Source organism: Tachypleus tridentatus, chromosome 2 (genome assembly GCF_004210375.1).
Source record: "Tachypleus tridentatus isolate NWPU-2018 chromosome 2, ASM421037v1, whole genome shotgun sequence".
NCBI classification, from domain to species: Eukaryota; Metazoa; Arthropoda; class Merostomata; order Xiphosura; family Limulidae; genus Tachypleus; species Tachypleus tridentatus.
The window spans coordinates 50,963,223-50,986,453 of NC_134826.1; the positions used below are offsets into that span (position 1 = coordinate 50,963,223).

A 23,231-nucleotide genomic window follows, 5' to 3' on the forward strand; every position below is an offset into this window, starting at 1 on the left:
ATACAAAGTAGCTCTGACTTGCACAGAACAAAAAAGAAATTTGCCAAGATTGACGAGATACCGAAAAGAAAAACATCTGCGAAGTTTATCTACCTCTATTTCTCTGTTCTTTCGAAGAAGCTGGAGCTTATAAACCACTTGATTTGGTAACTATACAATGCAACTTAAATTTGTCACTCTCACTATGTTGTTCTAACATTGTTCACAAACAGGAGCCTAACTGTGTCATCGTTAACAGGAGTCTAACTGTGTCATCGTTAACAGGAGTCTAAGTGTGTCATCGTTAACAGGAGTCTAACTGTGTCATCGTTAACAGGAGTCCAACTGTGTCATCGTTAACAGGAGTCTAAGTGTGTCATCGTTAACAGGAGCCTAACTGTGTCATCGTTAACAGGAGTCTAACTGTGTCATCGTTAACAGGAGTCTAACTGTGTCATCGTTAACAGGAGTCCAACTGTGTCATCATTAACAGGAGCCTAACTGTGTCATCGTTAACAGGAGCCTAACTGTGTCATCGTTAACAGGAGTCTAACTGTGTTATCGTTAACAGGAGCCTAACTGTGTCATCGTTAACAGGAGCCTAACTGTGTCATCGTTAACAGGAGTCTAACTGTGTCATCGTTAACAAGAGCCTAACTGTGTCATCGTTAACAAGAGCCTAACAGTGTCATCGTTTCATAAAAATAAACTAAATAAACTTTCAATCTTCTTGTATCGAAAAAAATAATAAAAAAAAAGTTTAAAAACTGGATTTTATTTCTTCCTTGTATTCATAGTTCTTGACAAAACTGTGATTCTGTTTATCTTGCGTTACAGGATTCACGATGAAACAACTTTGATTGGATTACAAAAGCCCTTATCTGACAAATAGGTATAGAGTATTTCAGGTATCAGTGCTTCGCTGTTGCACTAAACAAAATAAAAGCCAGTTAAGTTAAACACATTTTCTTGACAAGAGAAACTAACCAACCTTTCTAACAGAAAGTGAAACAGTCTGGAAATCACGAGTGTTTATAGAGAGAGAGGAAAGAAAACGAGCTACGTGTAAGATGAAAACGTTTTATATATTTAATATTGAAAAGTTAAACACGCGTCCATGATGTTATGAAACTCAGATCTTTCTCTGTGACTACCAACTAACTTCCTAGAAATGCAAGACGTTTCTCAAGTTACGTTTTAATAATTAACAGCTAACAGTCGTATTAGATTTCTACTTACGCTAAGGAGATGTGACGTCAGAGGGGGAAAAAAAAAACTTGCTACGTATTAATAAAGCAGCCAATCACAAATTCTAGAGCGCTTTGAACTTTATTATCATTGCATTTTAAAGAGGTTTAGCTTAGTCTGAGATTCAACCAGAGCTATTAAACAACTATCTCCGCTAGTCGTTTCTAGTTGGCGGTGGGTGGTATTGATTAGCTGCCCTCTCTCTGTTGTCTGTCACCTTTAAGTGGGTTCGAATCCTCGCCACTGAACATGCTCGTCCTTTCAGTCCTGTGGGTATTATATGTCACGTTTAATCCCACTGCCCGCGTATTGCGCCCTCTAACGAGATATAAGAAACGTATAGAATATCAGAGATATCACATTTACATACCTTGTCTACGAGTAGAATTTTACGAATAAGAATTTCTATTATAATCTATGCAAAGTGTTTTTCGTCTTTCATTTTCTTAATTCAATTAGATATTTTCGCATTGGTAACGTACCAGAGGGACGACTGTTCCTACCGGTGAGTAAACGAAACATCTTTATCATATTCTTTTTATTACTTTATGTCGCTTATCATAATCCATACATGGCAAAAATTACACTTTCAAAGACTAAATAGCGGTTTTTATTCAAACTTTGCGTATTGCTGTTAGATAATTAATTGTAACATGTTTCCAACCTTGTCAAGGAGTTTTAGTAACATTATTATTTCATAGATAATTTAGGCAGAATCTTCAGGGTGAACAAATAAAGAAAAAGGGCAGCAGCTGCCTCCTAGTTCAGAGCGACACCTATAGACAAAGTCTTGTAAGACTACAAAAGTAGCTCTGATAAAAAAAGGGACGAAGTTTCAAACGACTTTCGTCTGACGAAATTATTATTACAGTTAAATACATACAACGTTAGTTATTATTACAATTAACTACATACAACGTTAGTTATTAATACAGTTAATAACATATAATGTTAGTTATTATAACAATTAACTACACAAAACGTCAGTTATTATTACAGTGAATAGTATATAATGTTAGTTATTATTACAGTTAACTACATACAACGTTAGTTATTATTCCAGTTAACTACATACAATGTTAGTTATTATTTCAGTTAACTACATACAACGTTAGTTATTATTACAATTAACTACACACAAAGTTACTTATTATTACAGTTAACTACATACAACGTTAGTTATTATTACAATTAACTACACACAAAGTTAGTTATTATTACAATTAACTACATACAAAGTTAGTTATTATTACAGTTAACTACATACAACGTTAATTATTATTACAGTTAGCTACATACAACTTTAGTTATTATTACAGTTAACTACACAGAACGTTAGTTATTATTACAATTAACAACGTACAACGTTAGTTATTATTACAGTTAGCTACATACAACGTTAGTTATTATTACAGTTAACTACGTACAACGTTAGTTATTATTACAATTAACAACGTACAACGTTAGTTATTATTACAGTTAACAACATATCATGTTAGTTACTATTACAGTTAACTCAATGGTGACGACCTTAACGTATGAAAACAAGACAATACTGTTGTGTATGGGGTAGGAATTCGTTTGTAATACATTTTTTAAAGATAAGGCATTATTCTGTCTTTAGGACTATTTGAAGAGGTCTTAACATACATCAGTTTAACTACCTGATTATCTACTGTATTTCTAACGAATTCTATTTACAGATATTTCAGTCAGACCGTTCCAACGGTCTTGAATATACGTGGGAAAACACAGAGTTATTACATTTGTAATACATTTTTTAAAGATAAGGCATTATTCTGTCTTTAGGACTATTTGAAGAGGTCTTAACATACATCAGTTTAACTACCTGATTATCTACTGTATTTCTAACGAATTCTATTTACAGATATTTCAGTCAGACCGTTCCAACGGTCTTGAATATACGTGGGAAAACACAGAGTTATTACGTTATCGTTTTATATATTATTAGTTTTAACCGTTATAGTTATGATTAACTGATATAATGTAATTTCGTTATAATTAATTGAAAAATAAGAACAGTGGACGAAACTTTGTCCTTTTTGTTTTCACACTTTCCTAAAGGCCACACTAAACTAACTTTACTAATCTTACAGTATCTAACCTTGTAATGAAAGTATGGTTTATATAAATAATTATATGAAGCAAAAATTTCTGTGTTAAAACCGAACAACTCTAACCTAACACTTATAACACAGGAACAAAAATTAATGATTGATTACACTCACCTGTTTCTGTGTGCATGTTACAAACATTTGTTGAGTTGAATATACCAAGTTATTCTATTTCTGCCTCAAAAGTAAAGTATTGAGAGAATAATAGGATTTGTTTTTACAAAATTATGTTGTTTTTAAGATTGAAATGCTTCATGTAATTTATGCTTGCTTTATTAAATACTTAACCACTTACACTTACTTTATGTAACTTACGCTATATATAACTTACACTTTACACAATGTACACTTTATGTAAATTACATTTATACAACTTACACTTTATACAAATTACATTTTATGTAACTTACACTTTACATAATGTACAATTTATTTAACTTACATTTATTCAATTTACACTTTATACAAATTAAATTTTGCAACAGTTTTGTACGTAAATGTATTTCCTAAATGTATGTTTTTACATAAGAATATTTTTATTAAATTCGATTGACAAAGTCTACATAAGTTTCATTTCAAAGTCTTCAATATTTGGTTATTGTTTCATTACGACCAGCTTATCTGTCTATTCTGATGAGTTTGTCACTTTGTTCGGTCCGACCTTACCTTGTCCACCAGTGTTTTACGACCCTGCAGTATTCCGAGAGTTTCTGCTAGTGAAGTGTAAGTAACTTGATAGATACGAAAGTATAACAAGTCGCTAGTTATTACTTTAAAAATTGTCAAATTGCTTCTTTTTTTCAGTATAATTGTAATTAATGTTTGAGATCCAGTGTAATGTCTTTAATAATACTTGACAAATATTATGTATATCATTAGTTGCTCAGTAGGGCCTGGCATGGCCAAGCGCGTAAGGCGTGCGACTCGTAATCCGAGGGTCGCGGGTTCGCGCCTGCATCGCGCTAAACCTACTCGCCCTCCCAGCCGTGGGGGCGTATAATGTGACGGTCACTATTCGTTGGTAAAAGAGTAGCCCAAGAGTTGGCGGTGGGTGGTGATGACTAGCTGCCTTCCCTCTAGTCTTACACTGCTAAATTAGGGACGGCTAGCACAGATATCCCTCGAGTAGGTTTGTGCAAAATTCCAAAAACAAAACTTTCTCAGTAATCTTTGAACTCGTGTTTAGTTTTGTTTTATTTTCACTAAAGGTAAAATTAGAAAACAATATCTGTGACGTGGGGGACTAATACATTATCTGATACGATACGGCGAATTAAATAATTTATTAAGTCTCTAGGTCACATTATAATTTAAAGTGTACCTTTAGTGAAAAGTAAACAAATCTCTAATATAACCATTAAATAGTTGGTCCGTTATATAACACTGTAGACTGTAATAGTGTGTATTTTCAATGTGTATATCTCTCTCAGTGATGAATGGTGAAAAAGCAGCTTTTAACACCCCAACATTTGCTCAGAAACGTGAAAGAACACTTGAAATGCTGATAAAAGACATGTATGCTGACCACTTAGTAGACGCACGTGGTGTAAGTTCTTTGTCCATTTCCTTATTTTTTTCCAGATTTTTTGTTATCAAATTATTGTAAGTATCATCAGAGAATCGAGCATTTAATCAACAACGGTAATATAAGATTATTCGTTATTCACTCTATCTAATAATTCATGATGTTAATAAAAACACGTATGTTCAACACGTCTTGATAAAAAATGAATAGAAAAAACCTAAAGAAGAAAGGCCCACCTTTCAAAACTACTCGGATTATATGATTTTTATTCACTTTATCTTATAAGGTACCTTTTTACGCTGAAACATTCGGTGTATGAAGTTCATTGGTGATTAAACAGAACATTGATTCATTATATTTATTTTAGCTTTAATATCACGATAGAAATATTTCACGCCGTATAATATGTCTAAACTTACGTTCAATTTCGTCTTTGCAGCAAACAATGCTCAATCGACGTGCATTTAGTGACGTACTTCCGGAAGCATCTCGTGGCTCACGTGGAAAGGAAAAGGCACGTCAGGTCGAATTTGTCAGATTTGGACAGGTAAGGTGTTGCTGTAATAATAGTAATTTTTAACACCATTCAGACAAGTCTTATGTTCAATGACAGCTGTGTAATTAGGTTTCAGTTTCGGTGTTCCACTTGGTGGTTGGTTTTTATTTCAGGTCTTAAGACTGGACAGTATCGTCAAGGGTGATGCTCCTACAAGTCTCGTAACGACGGGTATTTTTAAACGAGAGGTAAGTTCGTGCCTAACACATCCACTGATGAAACATTTTACAGCTAAATGTAAAATTAAATGTAATTGAGTTTTATGACCTATTCTATGAATTCGTATTTTAGTTCCTTGTTATTCTGGAATTCATTATACAGTCCCTTGACGTTTTTCATGTTTTATTTCTCAAACCATTTCAAAAAGATAATATTTTATAAAACAGCAACTAGTCATGTAAACACCAACGAAAACACATAAAAATTATTTTATTTGATTAAAAAATGTTACACCATTTAAACGGTAAATGTTTTCGTGCACTCACGAATCACAAGAGTTATTGTGGTCACACGTATTGTTTCAGAACAATGAGTCTTTAAAAATTTGTAGCTCACGACCAGTTGCTGCGAAAACGCGTTCAACATAGAGTGGGTCTGTAAGAGGTACGAGATTGATGACGGTCAAATCCCACTATTCGATCAGTCAGTAAAAACCCAAGAACAGGCGGTGGGTACCGTTGAATATTTATACATTCTCTAATTTATCAGTTCAAACTTTGAAGCGACCATGCGTGGATATATCTTACGTAGCTTGCGTAATGTTGTGATAGGAACTTTAGATTTTGCTGTGTTAAAAGAAGTATGTTTGTAGGAAGTTTCGTAGAGCTACATCCGCGTTACAAATAAGTGCACAAAATTTACTAGCTTTTCTTCTGATTGAAATTTCTAAGAAAAATACATTTTCCTTTTTTAAATGCCATATTATAACTCGACTCTGGAAGGAAGTCAATCTACGAGTACTTGACGACGAGGAACCCACTTTCCAGAAAATCAAGTTTGTACATGACGTAGATGGGTGATGAAAGAAACTACGAATGTACACAGTTTCGTTCTTTACCTATTCAAATTGTCTCTAGTCTTTTTCAGGCTGCGAAGTTGTTTTGTCGTATATCTCTGGATTTTGGAGCTGGTGAATCGGGTTCGAATCTGTTAGATATCAAAACATATTTCCTGCATTTTAAGCTAAGCATTGTAAGTGTGACAGTTAGTCCTATGAGGGAGAGTAGTTCGGTGCAGTTTGACCGGAACAGTTTTCTCTCGTGAGGAGTTAAATTTTTCAAATATAAACGATTAACTGTTTATCTATAGTAATAGCTTCCCAAATTACAAATATAAGATACAGTTACGACAGAAAGTGTTCGTACCTCTGCGTCTCGAGTAGTTTTTGCTCATAACTTAAAGAGTATCACGATTAGGCTAATAGACGCATCGTATATTATAAATATTATACTAACACACATCTACATAAATTTTTATGTAAATTAAATAACAAATAAACTGTTTATAAACAAATAACCAAAAATAGTAGGACCAGAAAGTGTTCGTACAGTTCAGAACGTGTGAAAAAACTGACATTCCCGTAAAAATTTTGTTTAGTTTCGCGAATAAACTACATTATACCATTCCAGAACTAGACACTGGGTTCATAATTATTGGAATTTAGCCAGCAAAAAGTGTACTTCCGGCAATTTAGCGCCGTCTCCGTCATTATCTGTTTGGTCATCATGGCGAACAGGAAACAACTGTCCAGTGATTTAAAAAACCGAATTATTGTAAAATACAAGTCTCGTGTGTCTCTTTTCGGTATTGCTACACAACTTAATGTGCCGAAATCTACTGTTCAAAGTACAATTGCCAAGTTTAAGCTCACAGGATCAACTACTAACCTCCCTCGTTCCGGACGCGTCGCCAAAATTCCAGAGAGAACCAAGAGGAAGGTTCTCAGAGAAGTTAGTAGGAACCCTCTTTTAACACGTAATGACATACAGAAATTAGTAAGGGAAACTGGGGTTGAAGTAAGCACCTCTACAGTTGCGAACATGTCACGCTCTTCTGGGTTCAAAGCATGCCATCCTCGTAGAACTCCATATTTAAAGCCTGTTCATTTATAAGCACGATTGAGGTATGCAAGAAAGCATATTGGTCAAACCTATTGGTCAGACGAGGCTAAAATCGAGCTTTTCTGACACAATGCTGTTCGCTATATTTTCAGTAAGAAGGGGGAACGAAATCTTCCAAAGAACACCGTCCCTACAGTTAAACACGTAGGTGTCTCGATCATGCTATGGGGTTCCTTCAGCTCTTCTGGTGTAGGCAGCCTTCACCGCGTCAACGGAATCATGAAAAAAGAAGAGTACGTTGATATATTAGGCACTTATATCAAGAATGATGCTTGGAACTTGCGGCTTGGGCGTTGTTGGATCTTCCAGCACGACAATGATCTTAAGCACATATCGAAATATGTGCAATCTTGGTTGCAGAGGAACCATATAAGCGTTCTGGAGTGACCATTACAGTCACCCGATCTGAACCCAATTGAAAACGTCTGACATGAGTTGAAGACCAGGGTTCATCAGCGTCATCCGAAAATCTTGCAAGAGTTGGAGGCCTTCTGTAAAGAAGAATGGAAGAAAATACCAGTCGAGTACTGTCAAACGATCATGGAGGGCTATGAGGAGAGATTGCACCAAGTAATTCACCTGAAAGGCTACACAACTGACCATTAAAGTAGATGCATGAACACTTTCTGCCCTTCCTATGTTTGGTTATTTGTTTATAAACAGTTTATTTGTTGGTCAATTTAAATAAAAAAATATGTAGATGTGTGTTATTGTAATATGTATGATATACTGTATTTTCATTATTCTAATCTTGATACTTTTTAAGTTATGAGGAAAAAACTACTAACGACGAAGAGGTACGAACACTTTTTGTCGTAACTGTGAATGTTTGTTAAAGTACGAACGATTATAGAATGTTATTGCTCTTACTATAGTACGATTTGTCTTGCTTTCTCAGCCTTGGGAGCCTCACTGTTTTTATCCGGATTTTTCACATGACGTCATTTGTGGAGATTCATGGGGTAAACTGTATTTTTTTCATTATTATGCTAATTGTAGATAGATTTTACTTCTTAAAAATATTGTAATCTTAATAAAGATAGCACAGTTTCCTTATTTAACTCATTAACTAAATTGAGTTTTATAAAAGAAATTAAGTAAACTAATCAAATACAATTTTAAAAGCATATTTTCCCAAATCTTTCCTAAGTCTCAAACTAATATTTTTATCAACTAAGTTATTTTAGCTCCACTGATTTATTTGTCTACAACTAGTATTTATAATTAAAAACTTAAATTTACTCAAGTTATTCCAACTATTTCAACTCTTGTACCCATGATTTCATTTTGTGAAAAATATGAATCAAGATATTTTGTGCACGCTAATTTCTATGTTCAGGAAAGAAAAAATAATTATAACTATTTTTACACGTTAGTTTATATTTTCAGCAGAGGAAAATTAATTATGGCTATTTTTAAACGTTAATTTCTATTTTCAGGAAAAAAAATTAATTACAGTTATTTTTACTCGTTAATTTCCATTTTGAGGAAAGAAAAATTAATTATAGCTATTTTTACACGTTAATTTATATTTTAAGCAGATAAAAATTAATTATGACTATTTTTAAACGTTAATTTCTATTTTCAATAAAGAGGAAAATAATTATAGCTATTTTTACTCGTTAATTTCTATTTTTAGGAAAGAAAAATTAATTATGACTATTTTTAAACGTTCATTTCTATTTTCAGAAGAGGAAAATTATTTATAGCTATATTTACTCGTTAATTTCTATTTTCAGGAAAGAAAAATAATTATAGCTATTTTAAACGTTCATTTCTATTTTCAGCAGACAAAAATTATTTATAGCTATATTTACACGTTAATTTCTATTTTCAGGATAAACAAATTAATTATAGCTATTTTTACACGTTAATTCCATTTTCAGGAAAGAAACATTAATTAAAGTTAATATTTTACACATTAATTTCTATTTTTAGGATTAACAAATTAATTACAGTTATTTCTTTACACATTATTTTCTATTTTCAGGAGAAAACAAATTAATTTTAGCTACCGAAGGAGGTGTCTATTTAATCGAAGGTACAATTTATATATTTTTTGCTAATATTCTGCAATACAATTAAAAACAAATAATTTTATTATTTGTATAATTTGTTTAATTAGGAATATAATAACCTGTTTCGACCACATATAATTTAATTAACTGTAAGTTAAAAAATGAATACTATAAACTGGCAAATATTAACTTCTCTTTAATTTAAAAAAAATCGTAACAAACTGATTATCATAATATAGTGTAACATTATTTTAAATTTCTTTAATTTAATACAAAATTAGCTGGCAATATAACGTAATTTCTAATGAAATAACAATGCTGTCATATACTTCTAATAGAGGGCGCAAGTCACCGAATGATCTTTGACCGATCAGTGACTGCTAAACAACTGAGCGTGGTGGAAGCACATGGAATCCTCCTACTTAGAGTAGATAAAGGTACTTCTGAGTATAACATTAAAATTGAAATAGCTTTCATAATTCCGAAGAGTTTAATGAAATTATTTCTAGACAAAGGTGATTTATTTTAAAGATAATTAGGTAAAATAAAAGTCTCCAAGTACGAAAATATGTTTAACTTTAATTATAAATATCGTACTGTTTGTAAGTAAACCAAAGCATAATGTTGTACTTTCAGCACTAGAAGCACATGATATATCAACAAGTAATTTTTTTCTTTCAATAATAACACAACTTTATTCACTTCAAAAAACAAACTCTTGGGCTACTCTTTTGCCAACGAATAGTGTAATTGACCGTCACTTTATAACGCTCCCACGGTTGAAAGGACGAGCATGTTTGTTGTGACGGGTATTCAAACTCGCGACCCTCGGATTACGAGTCGAGTGTTTTAACCACGTGACCATGCTTGGCCCCAACGCAGAACTACACAACTAGACTATCTGTGTTTGTTTGTCTGTTTTGAATTTCGCGCAAAGCTACACGAGTGCTATCTGCACTAGCCGTCCCTAATTTAGCAGTGTAAGACTAGAGGGAAAGCAGCTAGTCATCACCACTCACCATCAACTCTTGGGCTACTGTTTTACTAACGAATAGTGGGATTGACCGTCATATTATAACGCCCCCACGGCTGGAAGGGCAAGCATGTTTGGTGCCACGCGGAGACTATCTGCGCTGTGCTTACTACGGGTATTCAAACCTATTTTGATTTTACTGTTGAGACTCGCCGCTGTGCTAATAGGGGGAGGGTTCATTGCCACAATGGATTTCATTTCCGTAAAACTAATGATGGTTTTTAATAATTAAATAATGTAACATAAATGGTTTCATATTTGCATAAATAATTTTATGATCAATAATGAAGACAAAAAATGGTTTGACTTTTATTTTCAGTGTAAAAGTTAAAAGTTGACATGCAATAAAATAATGGCGTGCAACCTCAGTTTTCACGATTCTTAAACTGTTTTTATTTATTTAAATTTGTTTTTTATTCTTCTTCAATACATCCTTTTAAGAGGGCGCGATTAATTCCATCAGCTCATCATTTTCTTTCTTTTTTGAAGTGTTAACGTATCTGTTTCACTTAGTATCAATGATTTGATTGAAAATATTCAAATGCTTCGTCTAGGACGTGACAGTAAGATCCATGTATTCAGGCTTTCGGATTTTGAAAGAGAACAAAATGACCACAATATCCTAAGAAAACTGAATATCAAGGAACACAAGCTGGAGAGAACAAGAGGTGCAGTATTGTAGAGTTTAAACTGGAGATAACAATATGTATAGTATTGTTTGAGTTCAAACAATACAATGAGAGGTGTAGTATTGTTTAGTTTGAAACCGGAGATAACAATGTGTGTAGTATTGTTTTGATTTAAACTGGAGACAACAACATGAGTAGTATTGTTTGCATTTAAACTGGAGAGAACAAGAGGTGTAGTATTGTTTGGGTTTAAACTAGAGACAACAACATGTGTAATATTGTTTGGGTTTAAACCAGAGACAATAATAGGTGTAGCATTGTTTGGGTTTACACCGGAGATAACAACGTGTGTAGTATTGTTTTGGTTTAAACTGGAGACAACAACATGAATAGTATTGTTTGCGTTTAAACTGGAGAGAACAATAGGTGTACTATTGTTTGGGTTTAAACTGGAGAGAACAAGAGATGTTGTATTGTTCGGATTAAAACTGTGTTCTATACTTATATCACAACATACGTTCCAATACAAATTAACAGTATGTAGGAAATGGCAAGAGATTTGAATTCGTGGTGTGTTAAATGATGGGTGCTTTCCCTTGGGATGCAAAGAATAACCAGAATAAATGAAAAGCTCTGATTATAGTGGAATATAAACTACATCTTAAAGTATAATTTTAATGTTAAAGAAATTTCAAGAATCATTTCTACTACTAAATAATCAAGAAACAATACTTAATATAGGGAATACGACATGTTTAGTACATGCGCTAAGAGGTAACACAGAGAATATAGGAGGCGCAACAAAGCGCGTGTTGATATGAGAGAAGCACAAAAAAGTTTATGCAGCACTGTTCTAATAAGTCATTGGCTGGTCTGTAAAGTTTTGCTGACCTCTAACCTACAAAAACTAATTTATTTGCTTTTTGTTATCTGAAATACTTTACTGTGGTGTGTGCATTCTGTTTGTTGTTTTTGTTTTGTTTAAGTTAAATAACACTTGAATTTAAAAAAAAACAAAACAGAAACAAAGATTGGCTTTGTAAAACTGAATGCTTGTTGGTTGATAAATAAAAGTGAAACTAGGGTTGTTAAACCATTATATTCTCAATTTTTACACCTGTACTTATGAACAAGTTAGTGGTAGAAACATATCCCAACGATTTAGCTATTTTTATTGAATTTTTTCCACTGTTGCTAAAAATAAACCAAATTTAGACATAGTGTTGTTGTTGTTTTGCCTAAGCGTCAAACACATCCCAAGTAAACCTAATAATTTGTTTGATCATTGATAATTGTGTTGCATTCGTTAAAATATGTGCATAATAACCCGGTAGATGTCGCTAGTTGTTCGTACGCTTCCAGTCTTAATTTTGTATAACACCCTCACTTTCAACTTTTACGTCTACAGGTTGTCATCTCTATGCTTTGAGTAGACCTGGTGGAAGTCATCTCCGAGTAGTAGTTGCTGTTAATAAGAAGTTACTCGTTATGCAGTGGCGCCACTCTGCGGCGTGGACAGCCTGGTGTGTGTCAGCTGATACTGATACAGTGGAAGGATTTCAGTTCATTAGAGTACGTTTGTTTTTAGAATTATTTAGTACCAATGAAGTACATTCCCAACAAAACACTTTTATAAACTCTATAAACACAATGGTAATGTTACTTAATCGTATCATACTAACACGTGTTTAATAATAACTAAAATTACTCAAACCACCAATAACTTTGTTCATCAAAATTTCCGCTCGATATTTTGTAGCAAAAGCACTCGTGAGTTTTCTGAGGTGATTGAAAATAGCAACTCGCATCGGACGACACTGGGCATACCCGCGTGTTACTGTGGAAACAAATAGAACGCGTTGCTTAAAAAGTAGCAGAAGGATACTGAATATTAAAATAAGGTTTCGACCAATGGCTGACACTCTCCAATCTGTGACGTGTTCGCGAAGTTAGTCAGACTTGTTGTTTTAATTCTTTATCCTGAAACATTCTGCTGCGAAATAAACTGGCAGCAATGGTTTACAAATGGCTAAAATAAATCACGTAACTCTTATAATCGTGACGTTTGAGCTCTTAACCTCCAAAGTAACACAGTTCGAGAACACGTAAAGGGAAAGCTTGAGTACAAACTTTTTTTGTAGTACAATAATTTGAAACAACCAATAATTCGACATTTTGTGCACGAAATGTTTAACATTTGCTCACGCTTGTCATCATCATCTTTAATCATCGAAAACCATAAGGTGTATCAGGAAGAGCCAAAACGTCTTAACCTGCTCCTGTCTTCAGCTACATTTACTGGTTCTCGACTCATCATCTGAGGGTTGCGGGTTCGAATCCCCGTCACACCAAGCATGCCCGCCTTTCCACCCGTGGGGGCGTTATAATGTGATGGTTGTTGGTAAAAGAGTAGCTCAATAGTTGGCGGTGGGTGGTGATGACTAGCTGGCTACCTCTAGTCTTACACTGCTAAATTATGGACGGCTAGCGCAGATAGTCCTCGTGTAGCTTTGCGCGAAATTCAAAACAAACCAAACGAATCCTTTTAACGTGTATTTAAGGAATGTTGCACAAGCTGGCCACTTTGCACTAGACACTTAATCCTTGTTTTTCTTTTAATGATCCTAAATTTTCTCATATAATTATTATTATTTTTTTTTTAATTTTATTGTTACTACTAGTAGTAGTAGAATTTTCTCCATGGAGAAAAGCAACATAAGGAGAAAAATACAAAAAAATATATATTAAATAAAAATATATTATATGAAAATGAAAATATATATATATATGAAAAATACCAAAAAATCAAAATGAAAATCAAAAAGAAGAAAAAATACAGAAAATATATTAAAATAAAAAAAGAAATAATTAAATGTAAAAAAAAAACACTTTTCTTGTGCGTCAATGCATGGACTGTGCCCTGAAATGGGCCTGAGTAAGGTGTTGTACTTTTACTCTGTCCCAAAGCTATTATAAAACAAATCCCTGAAAGACAGACGCTATCAACGTTCGGGAGGGAGGAAGAGGTCTAATGTACCTGACCCTCCTGGGTATTTAACATCAATACCCAAATACCCACTCAACGAGACTCGACTCGGCTTCCATGATGGTATTTTGGTGGTAGTGGTGCTTTATTCATTTAAAGGACATGGCTTAAGTAAATTCATTATGCTCAGTGATTTTTTAAGCTTAATTTTTATTTTCTCTTAAGAGAATTTCATCTGTTGTAATAAATTCAAACCACATGATTTTCAAACAAACAAAACTGATACATTTGTCAGCAGATACTTGTATTATTATTTATCTTTTTGCTGAATGGTTTTGATGATTTTTCCAGGACTCTCTCAGATCTTACAGAAGAATTGATGACACAACGGCATCGTTAGTTTTATTCAAAACAATAGCACAGAAGATTATCCCAGGAACTGATAGTAAAGGGATCTCATGCGGGAATTAATAGTAAGCTGATCCTAAGAACTGATAGTAAAGGGATCTCATGCGGAATTAATAGTAAACGGATCCTGAGAACTGATAGTAAAGGGATCTCATGCGGAAATTAATAGTAAACTGATCCTGAATACTGATAGTAAAGTGATCTCATGCGGAAATTAACAATAAAGTAATTCAGGGAACTTATAGTAAAGTAATATTATGCGGGAACGGATAGTAAGGTGATTTAGTGCAGACTGATTGTAAAGTAATTCCGAGAACTGATAGAAAAGTGATCTCATGTGGGAGTTGATTGTAAAGCGATATCATGCAGGTATTGATAGTAAAATGATCCTAGGAATTGATAGCAAAGTAATCTCATGAGGGAACTGATAGTAACGTCGGAAACTGATAGCAAAGTGATATCATGCAGATACTGACAGTAAAGTGATCCTGGGAATTGATAGTAAAGTAATCTCGGAAACTGAGAGTAATGTGATATCATGCAGGAAGTGATAGTAAACTGATCTCATGACAGTAAAATGTATCGTTAGCTGAGGTTGTATCTTGATTCCTTACATGACAGATTACCTTCAGAACTTGATTGATATTTTCTTCACAAATTCATTGATTAATTTAGCACTTGTTTTGTCAACTTTAACTGATTTGTCCTTCTTTAGCTCAAACACAGCTTTTAAAAAGTTTTTCATTGTTATATAACATAATTTAATATCTATCTCGTGCGTCATTCGATGGTATCAAAGTGAAACGTCTGGTTCAGAGGTTCAGGACTTCTTGGAAATGTTCAGCCCATCGTTTCTTCAGTTCTTTCGATGTATTTATGACTTCAATACTTCTTTTTGCCTGAAGTATTCGCCAAGACCTTTGGTTTTGTGGTAAACAGTTTTCATGTCCTCTTTGGTTTTGTGGTAAACAGTTTTCATGTCCTCTTTGGTTTTGCGGTAAACAGTTTTCATGTCCTCTTTGGTTTTGCGGTAAACAGTTTTCATGTCCTCTTTGGTTTTGCGGTAAACAGTTTACATGTCCTCTTTGGTTTTGCGGTAAACAGTTTTCATGTCCTCTTTGGTTTTGCGGTAAACAGTTTTCATGTCCTCTTTGGTTTTGTGGTAAACAGTTTTCATGTCCTCTTTGGTTTTGTGGTAAACAGTTTTTATGTCCTCTTTGGTTTTGTGATAAACAGTTTTCATGTCCTCTTTGGTTTTGCGGTAAACAGTTTACATGTCCTCTTTGGTCTTGCGGTAAACAGTTTTCATGTCCCTTTGGTTTTGCGGTAAACAGTTTTCATGTCCTCTTTGGTTTTGTGGTAAACAGTTTTCATGTCCTCTTTGGTTTTGTGGTAAACAGTTTTCATGTCCTCTTTGGTTTTGCGGTAAACAGTTTTCATGTCCTCTTTGGTTTTGCGGTAAACAGTTTTCATGTCCTCTTTGGTTTTGCGGTAAACAGTTTTCATGTCCTCTTTGGTTTTGTGGTAAACAGTTTTCATGTCCTCTTTGGTTTTGTGGTAAACAGTTTTCATGTCCTCTTTGGTTTTGTGGTAAACAGTTTTCATGTCCTCTTTGGTGTTGCGGTAAACAGTTTTCATGTCCTCTTTGGTTTTGTGGTAAACAGTTTTCATGTCCTCTTTGGTTTTGTGGTAAACAGTTTTCATGTCCTCTTTGGTTTTGCGGTAAACAGTTTTCATGTCCTCTTTGGTTTTGCGGTAAACAGTTTTCATGTCCTCTTTGGTTTTGTGGTAAACAGTTTTCATGCCCGCTTTGCTTCTTACTGCTCCTACATTTTCTGTTTGCTTTTCTGTAAAATCTTTTAGGTCTTTGATAGTTTTAATTTTCAGTTTTGTTTTTATCTCCGTATGTTTCATCTATATCCAGTTTATTCGTATTGATTCGTTGATCCATTCTTTCCGTCTACGTTTGCTGTACTCTCTTACTTTAACTGTTATTAATTTGTTCCACACTTTTCTGACGTATACTTAGTTTTTGCCCTACATAAAAAATACGTTTGGTAAATGCAGAGAAAACCTTTCTTCTTTCTTTGGATCCGGGTCGTTTTGTCGTATTTGTCATATTGTTTCTTTATTATTTATGGTTACTGTTTCTTTAAATACATAGTTTTATTATACACAGGTGATTGTCACTTGTCACATCTAGTCCTCGCAAATAATGGTCACTGCTCACATCTGGTCTTCACAGTTGATATTGGTTACTTCTCACATCTGTTCTTATGTACGTCTTAATATTTTGCAGCGATATTGTACATGCTTCTGGTAACAGCAACTGGAGAAATCCATATAGGCTTGTGGATTTATTTATGAGGAAAAGAAATACCGTTGATAATTAAGTTATTTTGACGCTAACATGTTTAAACCAAAAAGTTTAATCGAACATGGAGTTATATGATTTACTAATAGGTGTGTTTCGATGACTGTCACAGAACTCAAATAACAAATAAGCAGTCGTCCTTATAGTATAAACATTTCAGATATAAGTTAATTATAATATCTTTACATTCTAATAATACTCCGAAATAATCTAATTTTCACTTTACTCTTCGTAGGAGCTTTCTGTGGCAGAACCTCCTCAGCTACTCACCCTAGTGGACGGTTCACTCGCTGGAGGGGACAACCAGATTTGTGTGGGATATCGCCACCAATTTGACTTAATTAACGAAAAAAACGGAGAATTACTGCACTTGCTTCACGTCGACAGTAACAAAGTAGGTGAACTTAGAAAAGTTTCCAACAGCTTTGTTATATAAAGGAAGTGTTACGGGAACTTCAGTCAGACTGATCTGTTATTGTCATGCTCTATAAAGTCTCTTTATAGAACCGGAATAAGTTCAGAAACTTTACTATGTAGAAAGAAACCCACAATAACTTCACTCATCTGGATTCACTATTGTCATATTATGTGAAAGGTTCTCAGATTATTAGAATATATTCGGTCTTTTACTATTACATCAAATACAAAACATATTTTCTTTTTACACTTAAATGAGTTTGGTAACAATACTTCAAACGAATTCAACAAGTAGCGAATCATTCAAACAATTCATGACAAGCCTGGTTTGGGACTACTTTTTTAGACATGACATTTTCTCTCCAAATATTGCTATTATTCACAATTAATAAAAATGACGTGTGTTTTTTTTAACATGTTTCCTCACTTCTAACCAGTTGTCTTGGTGAAGTGTCTCCCAGCGTCTCAATGGTAATTCGTCCTCCAGTGGCACAGCAGCATGTCTGTGGACTCACACCGCTAAAAATCGGGCTTCTATACACTTGGCGAGCAGAGAACAGCTAGCCCATTGTGTAGCTTTGTCATTAATTCTAAACAAACAGTGATAATTCAGAAGGCTTATAATTCTAGCCGCGGTGGGCAGAGCACAGAAAGCCCATTGTGTAACTTTAGTCTCACTATTAAGCAAGCATATAAAGCTACAGCTCAAAGTTTTAATCATTTTAATGAAGTAGTTCTCGTAAATGTGTATTGTTTCTAAATACTTTCTACACAAAATAAACCATCATCCATGTCCTATGGTTACGCAGAAGTAAGGCGTGTTTCAAAGTGCTACCACATAACCGAAGGAAGCAATTTTAGAGCGATTACGCCATTGACACTTCTAGGAAGGGTTTGAGGCATGCACCTCTCGAAACTTTTGTAAAATTTGATGCTTGTTTGTTTTTTAAATTTGCGCAAAACTACATGAGGGCTATCTGCGCTAGCCGTCCCTAATTTAACAGTGTAAGACTAGAGGGAAGGTAGCTAGTCATCATCACCCACCGCAAACTCTTGGGCTACTCTTTTACCAACGAATAGGGGATTGGCCAAACATTACAACGTCCTTACGGCTGAAGGGCGAGTATATTTAGTGTAACAGGGATTCGAACCCACGACCCTCAGATTATGAGTCGAATGCTTAAACCCATCTAGCCATGCCGGGCCTTTATCTTTATTCAAAGCGTGGGTGTGTTACCAACTTTAAAAATTTATATTGGACGTAAACACGTAAGAGACGGTATTGTAAACGAATTGAGCGATTTACCAATTAATCTCAGATTTTCAGAAAAATTCATATAAAATTACATTCATCAAAATACTTCTTGTGGCTACTAAAAACACGTTGAATTTAGTGTAGTTATTTCTTACTTTTAATTATTATTTCAACCAAAACTGGACCTTTAAAAATTGAAACGGTGCGTTATCTATCTACGTTATTTGCTTTTCATTAAATTTGTACATCACGATAATTAATTTTGAGCACCCAACGTTTAAAACATACCATGGATCTAACTAATTCTACGTTTTTTAATATATGTACATATGTACGTGTGTGTATACTATTTTAAATAATTTTGGAAACATTGAATAAAAAAGGCATAATGCATATACTATGAAATTTCTTCTTATATTATCTAAAAACAAACTACATATAAAACTATAAAAGTCGTACTATTCCCAACAGTAGTGTAGCTAATCATTTCTATGCTCCCATGACAAAACATCTTATAAGAAACATTGTTTTGGTTGGTAAAAGCTACTCTATGAATAGAGTGGGCGAAATTCCATGTTTAAGTGGAAGTTGTATGGAAACCTTGAAGAATTTAAACGAAATTTAAACTATTGTTAATATAAGCAGTTTGTGTAAAAAACTCAAATACTTGAAAAGTAACACTCATTAAATTATGACATGGACTTTACGTGATCATAACAACCCTGTACAGACTATAGCAATGAATTAGCTGTAAGTACAAGTGAAGAACTTGTAATTGCTCAAACACCATTGATTGAGAGGTGAGAGGTAAATAATCATACTAAATGTCTTAAAAGGCTATCAGACTTCAATCAGTCGGATGACCAATATAAGTAAGAAAAAAGCTTTCAGATTGTATGTGTATGCTATATTTCTCGGTGTTTCGTGTTCTAACTTGATGGAAATGAAGGCTGGGTCTCACAGCATCAACGACAATATTTTTTCAAGCTAATTATACTAGTTTGTATGTTTGTTTTCATTAAGCACAAAGCTACACAAAGGGATATCTGTGCTCTGCCCACCACCGTTTTCGAAACCCGGTTTCTAGTGATATAAATCCACAGGCATACCACTCTGCTATTGAGGACTCTATTATATCAGAGGATCATTTCTGGTGCTATGATGTAGACATTGCAATCCACCTCTCAGGCGTTTTTTTACCTTACCCTAAACCTGAAAATTACTCTTTGTGTTACATATAGGTAAGCAGCAATAAATATTTTCTCTCAAGAAACTTACTAGATATTAATAATCCCAAAGAGCCATTTTGCTACGCGAGATCATTTTTTTGTCCTGTAACGTTCACCTCCAATCTCACATCTGCCTCACTAAACAAAAAAGCGAAAAATACTATCAAATATATTCGAAAAATTCTTTTGTTGATAAATTGAAATGACTCATTCAATATCGTTGGTTTCATTTTTCATACATCATATATTCTTGAATGGGGCAGAGTTATTGGCTTTGGACCAGTTGTTTGATGGTTGAAATGACTCATTCAATGTCGTTGGTTTCATTTATCATACATCATATATTCTTGAATGGGGCAGAGTTATTAGCTTTCTACCAGTTGTTTGATGGTTGCGAATGTTAGGCCTACGTCATGTAGTTGTGTCCTTTAGTAACACTCTTTACTTCCACTTGTTGCAGTCTACCCGGCTGTATGATGGATACTAGTCGTTAACAAGGGAAGAAGTCGTATCCAGGACAGGGTACACGGGCCCTCGTATTTATTCTATTTTGCCACTTGGAACCGGAGTTCGAAAGCACTAGTATTGTGTGACTTGGAAAAACTTTGTAAAGATTTGTCTTATATATTTTGGATGTCAGTTTTCTTCATTGAAAAATAACAAAAACGTTTCAAGAAACCCTGGGAAGGCCAGATAAATATATTTTTTTTCTATTGTTTGTGTGTGTTTCTTATGGATCGTCAAGCCTAAAGAATACCTGAATTTATCTGAATTTAAATTCATATAATATGTTTTCTAATACTTAAGAATAAGAAGAGTAACTTAGCCCTTAACATCAAAGCTGACGATACAGAAACTATGTCCCTTTAGCTTTGTCTTCCATCTTAACAGGTGAGTGTCTCGGTTACATTTAGACTTAAGCTGTTTTTATGTCATGCTTCGAAAGACGAAAATTTAAACCGATGTTTTATGATCTTTTACTGAAAAGTCGCCTTAAAATGATTACTTCTGTCTTTCTACTTCATATTAGGACTAATAAATTTTGTAACTTAATGCATTAAAATATGTCTATAACATACTTTAGCACAATGTTACTCGAGTTGCATATGACTCTAAACGTGAGAATATTACTGAAAATAACAACTAATGCAATGAAACATTTCACATTTTATGCTTCTAATATGTTTCATAATCCAGAGATTTGGGATTGTTATGACGAATTAGGGCTTTTCACGCTTTCAAACTGTAGTGAACCATTATGTTTCCTATTGTTTTCATGAGCTATCTTTTAACAGTTAGTCTAAAGGGCTCTGACTAGTTGGAAAACTGGACTTTTCAATGAATTTGTCTTTTCACGTCTATCGATATAAATCTGCGGTAGGAACGTGTTTCCAAATATTTTGTAATTCCTGGATATTGGGTATTTTAATTCTTCTTTTGATGTACTGAATGTACAGCGATAAGTCTACGGATTTGCAACGTTAACATGAGAGAGTTCGATTGCCTTCTGTGGACATAGCAGAAAGCACAATGTGGTTTTGTTATTAGAAAACACTCATTTACTGAATATTTTAATTGTTCTTTTTGTTGATTGTTTTAGAACTTTTTCCATTGAATATAGGCCCCAGAAATAAAGAAAAGAATTGCAATGTCCAAGGATACTTTCTATAAAATGAAGTCCATATTCACAAACAGGAACATAACAAATGTCACTAAAATTAACACCTTGAACTCATATGTATGGTCTGTTCTCTTATATGGCTGTGAGAGCTGGACACTGAACAAAAACACAGAGAAGAGATTAGAAGCTGCTGAAATGTGGTTCCTTAGAAGGATGCTAAAAATATCATGGATTGAAAGAAAAACAAATGTGGAAATCATAGAACTGGCAGGATACAAAAGGTCCCTCAAAAACTATAAAAAAGAGACAAATGGAATTTCTAGGACACATCTGTAGGAAGAATGGGATAGAGAAACAGATGCTATGTGGAAAAATAGAAGGGAGGAAAAGCAGAGGGTGTCAAAGAATTAAATATATCGACAGCCTCAATAACTATGTCACCAAGAACTCAATGAGCAACATCGAGTTGATAAGGAGGATTGACAACAGAAAAGTCTGGCATGCCATGGTCGTCGATGTCTGCCGCAGATTTGACACATGAAGAAGAAGAAGATAGGCCCCAGCATGGCCAGGTGGTTAAGGTACTCGACTCGTAATCCAAGGGTCGTGGGTTCGAATACCCATCACACCAAACATGCTCGCCCTTTCAGCTGTGAGGGCATTACAATGTAACGGCCAATCCCACTATTCGTTGGTAAAAGAGTAGCCCAAGAGTTGGCAGTGGGTGGTGATGACTATTTGCATTCCCTCTAGTCTTACACTACTAAATTAGGGACGGCTAGCACAGATATAGCCCTAGTGTAGCTTTGCGCAAAATTCAAACCAAACCAAACCATTGAATATGTTTGCCTTTCTTTTTTTCTTTCAGTGTTCTAATAACTCCTTCTCGTTGAATCTTTAGCACTCATTTCTATACCATGTTTTATAATTTTTCTATGGAATATGTTGGGTACTCATTTCCAATATATCTACATATATAAATGAATTTATGGGCATTCGGAGAGTGTACTGACACTCTGTATGTATGGATGGAAAAACGCCCGTATTAAAGCAATATAAAAGTCATCTGAATTTTCTTCTCAACAGGTCATCAGAAGCTAGTTGTACCTGACATACTCGTTCTATCTCTAGTATATATGCTGCTTTCAGGTATCCAGAGCACACAAAAGTCGAAAGCTGGCAAACAGCCAAAACTGAATTTTCCTATATTTTTGTTTTTCATCATCTCACTTCAACAGGCCTAGCGTCTACCTAGCACTAGCAGTAACTTTAATTTTATCATCATATGGTAGAGAAAAAAGTGTTCACCATATTTAACCATCTATTTTACTTCCTTTCCCCATGGTATGTCTGCGGACTTACAACACTGGATTTAATTTGTTTTGAATTTCGCGCAAAGCTACACGAGGGCTATCTGCGCTAGTCGTCCCTAATTTAGCAGTGTAAGACTAAAGGGGATGTAGCTACTCATCAACACCCATCGCCAACTCTTTGGCTACTCTTTTACCAACGAATAGTGAGATTAATCCTCACGTTATAACGCCCCCACGGCTGAAAGAGCGATCATGTTTTGTGTCACAGGGATTCGGTCCCGCGACCCACGGATTACGAGTCGAGTGCCTTAACCACCTGGCTACAACACTGGAATCGAGGTTTCGATACTTATGATGGACAAAGCACAGATAGCCCTTTGTGTAG

General features: G+C 34.4%; 1 protein-coding gene across 3 annotated transcripts in view; it reads left to right on the forward strand.

Moving 5' to 3' along the window:
- The window catches only part of LOC143243778 (GTPase-activating Rap/Ran-GAP domain-like protein 3), a 157,490-nt gene that overhangs the window by 124,373 nt on the left and 9,886 nt on the right, over positions 1 to 23,231 (forward strand). For all 3 annotated transcript variants that reach the window (XM_076487418.1, XM_076487419.1, XM_076487417.1), the window contains 11 exons: positions 1,687 to 1,732; positions 3,979 to 4,085; positions 4,793 to 4,908; positions 5,327 to 5,434; positions 5,557 to 5,631; positions 8,462 to 8,525; positions 9,554 to 9,604; positions 9,920 to 10,018; positions 11,169 to 11,282; positions 12,652 to 12,815; positions 17,247 to 17,405. In XM_076487418.1, coding sequence (XP_076343533.1) covers positions 1,687 to 1,732; positions 3,979 to 4,085; positions 4,793 to 4,908; positions 5,327 to 5,434; positions 5,557 to 5,631; positions 8,462 to 8,525; positions 9,554 to 9,604; positions 9,920 to 10,018; positions 11,169 to 11,282; positions 12,652 to 12,815; positions 17,247 to 17,405 — 1,103 coding nt within the window. The remainder of the gene's footprint in view (positions 1 to 1,686; positions 1,733 to 3,978; positions 4,086 to 4,792; positions 4,909 to 5,326; positions 5,435 to 5,556; positions 5,632 to 8,461; positions 8,526 to 9,553; positions 9,605 to 9,919; positions 10,019 to 11,168; positions 11,283 to 12,651; positions 12,816 to 17,246; positions 17,406 to 23,231) is intronic.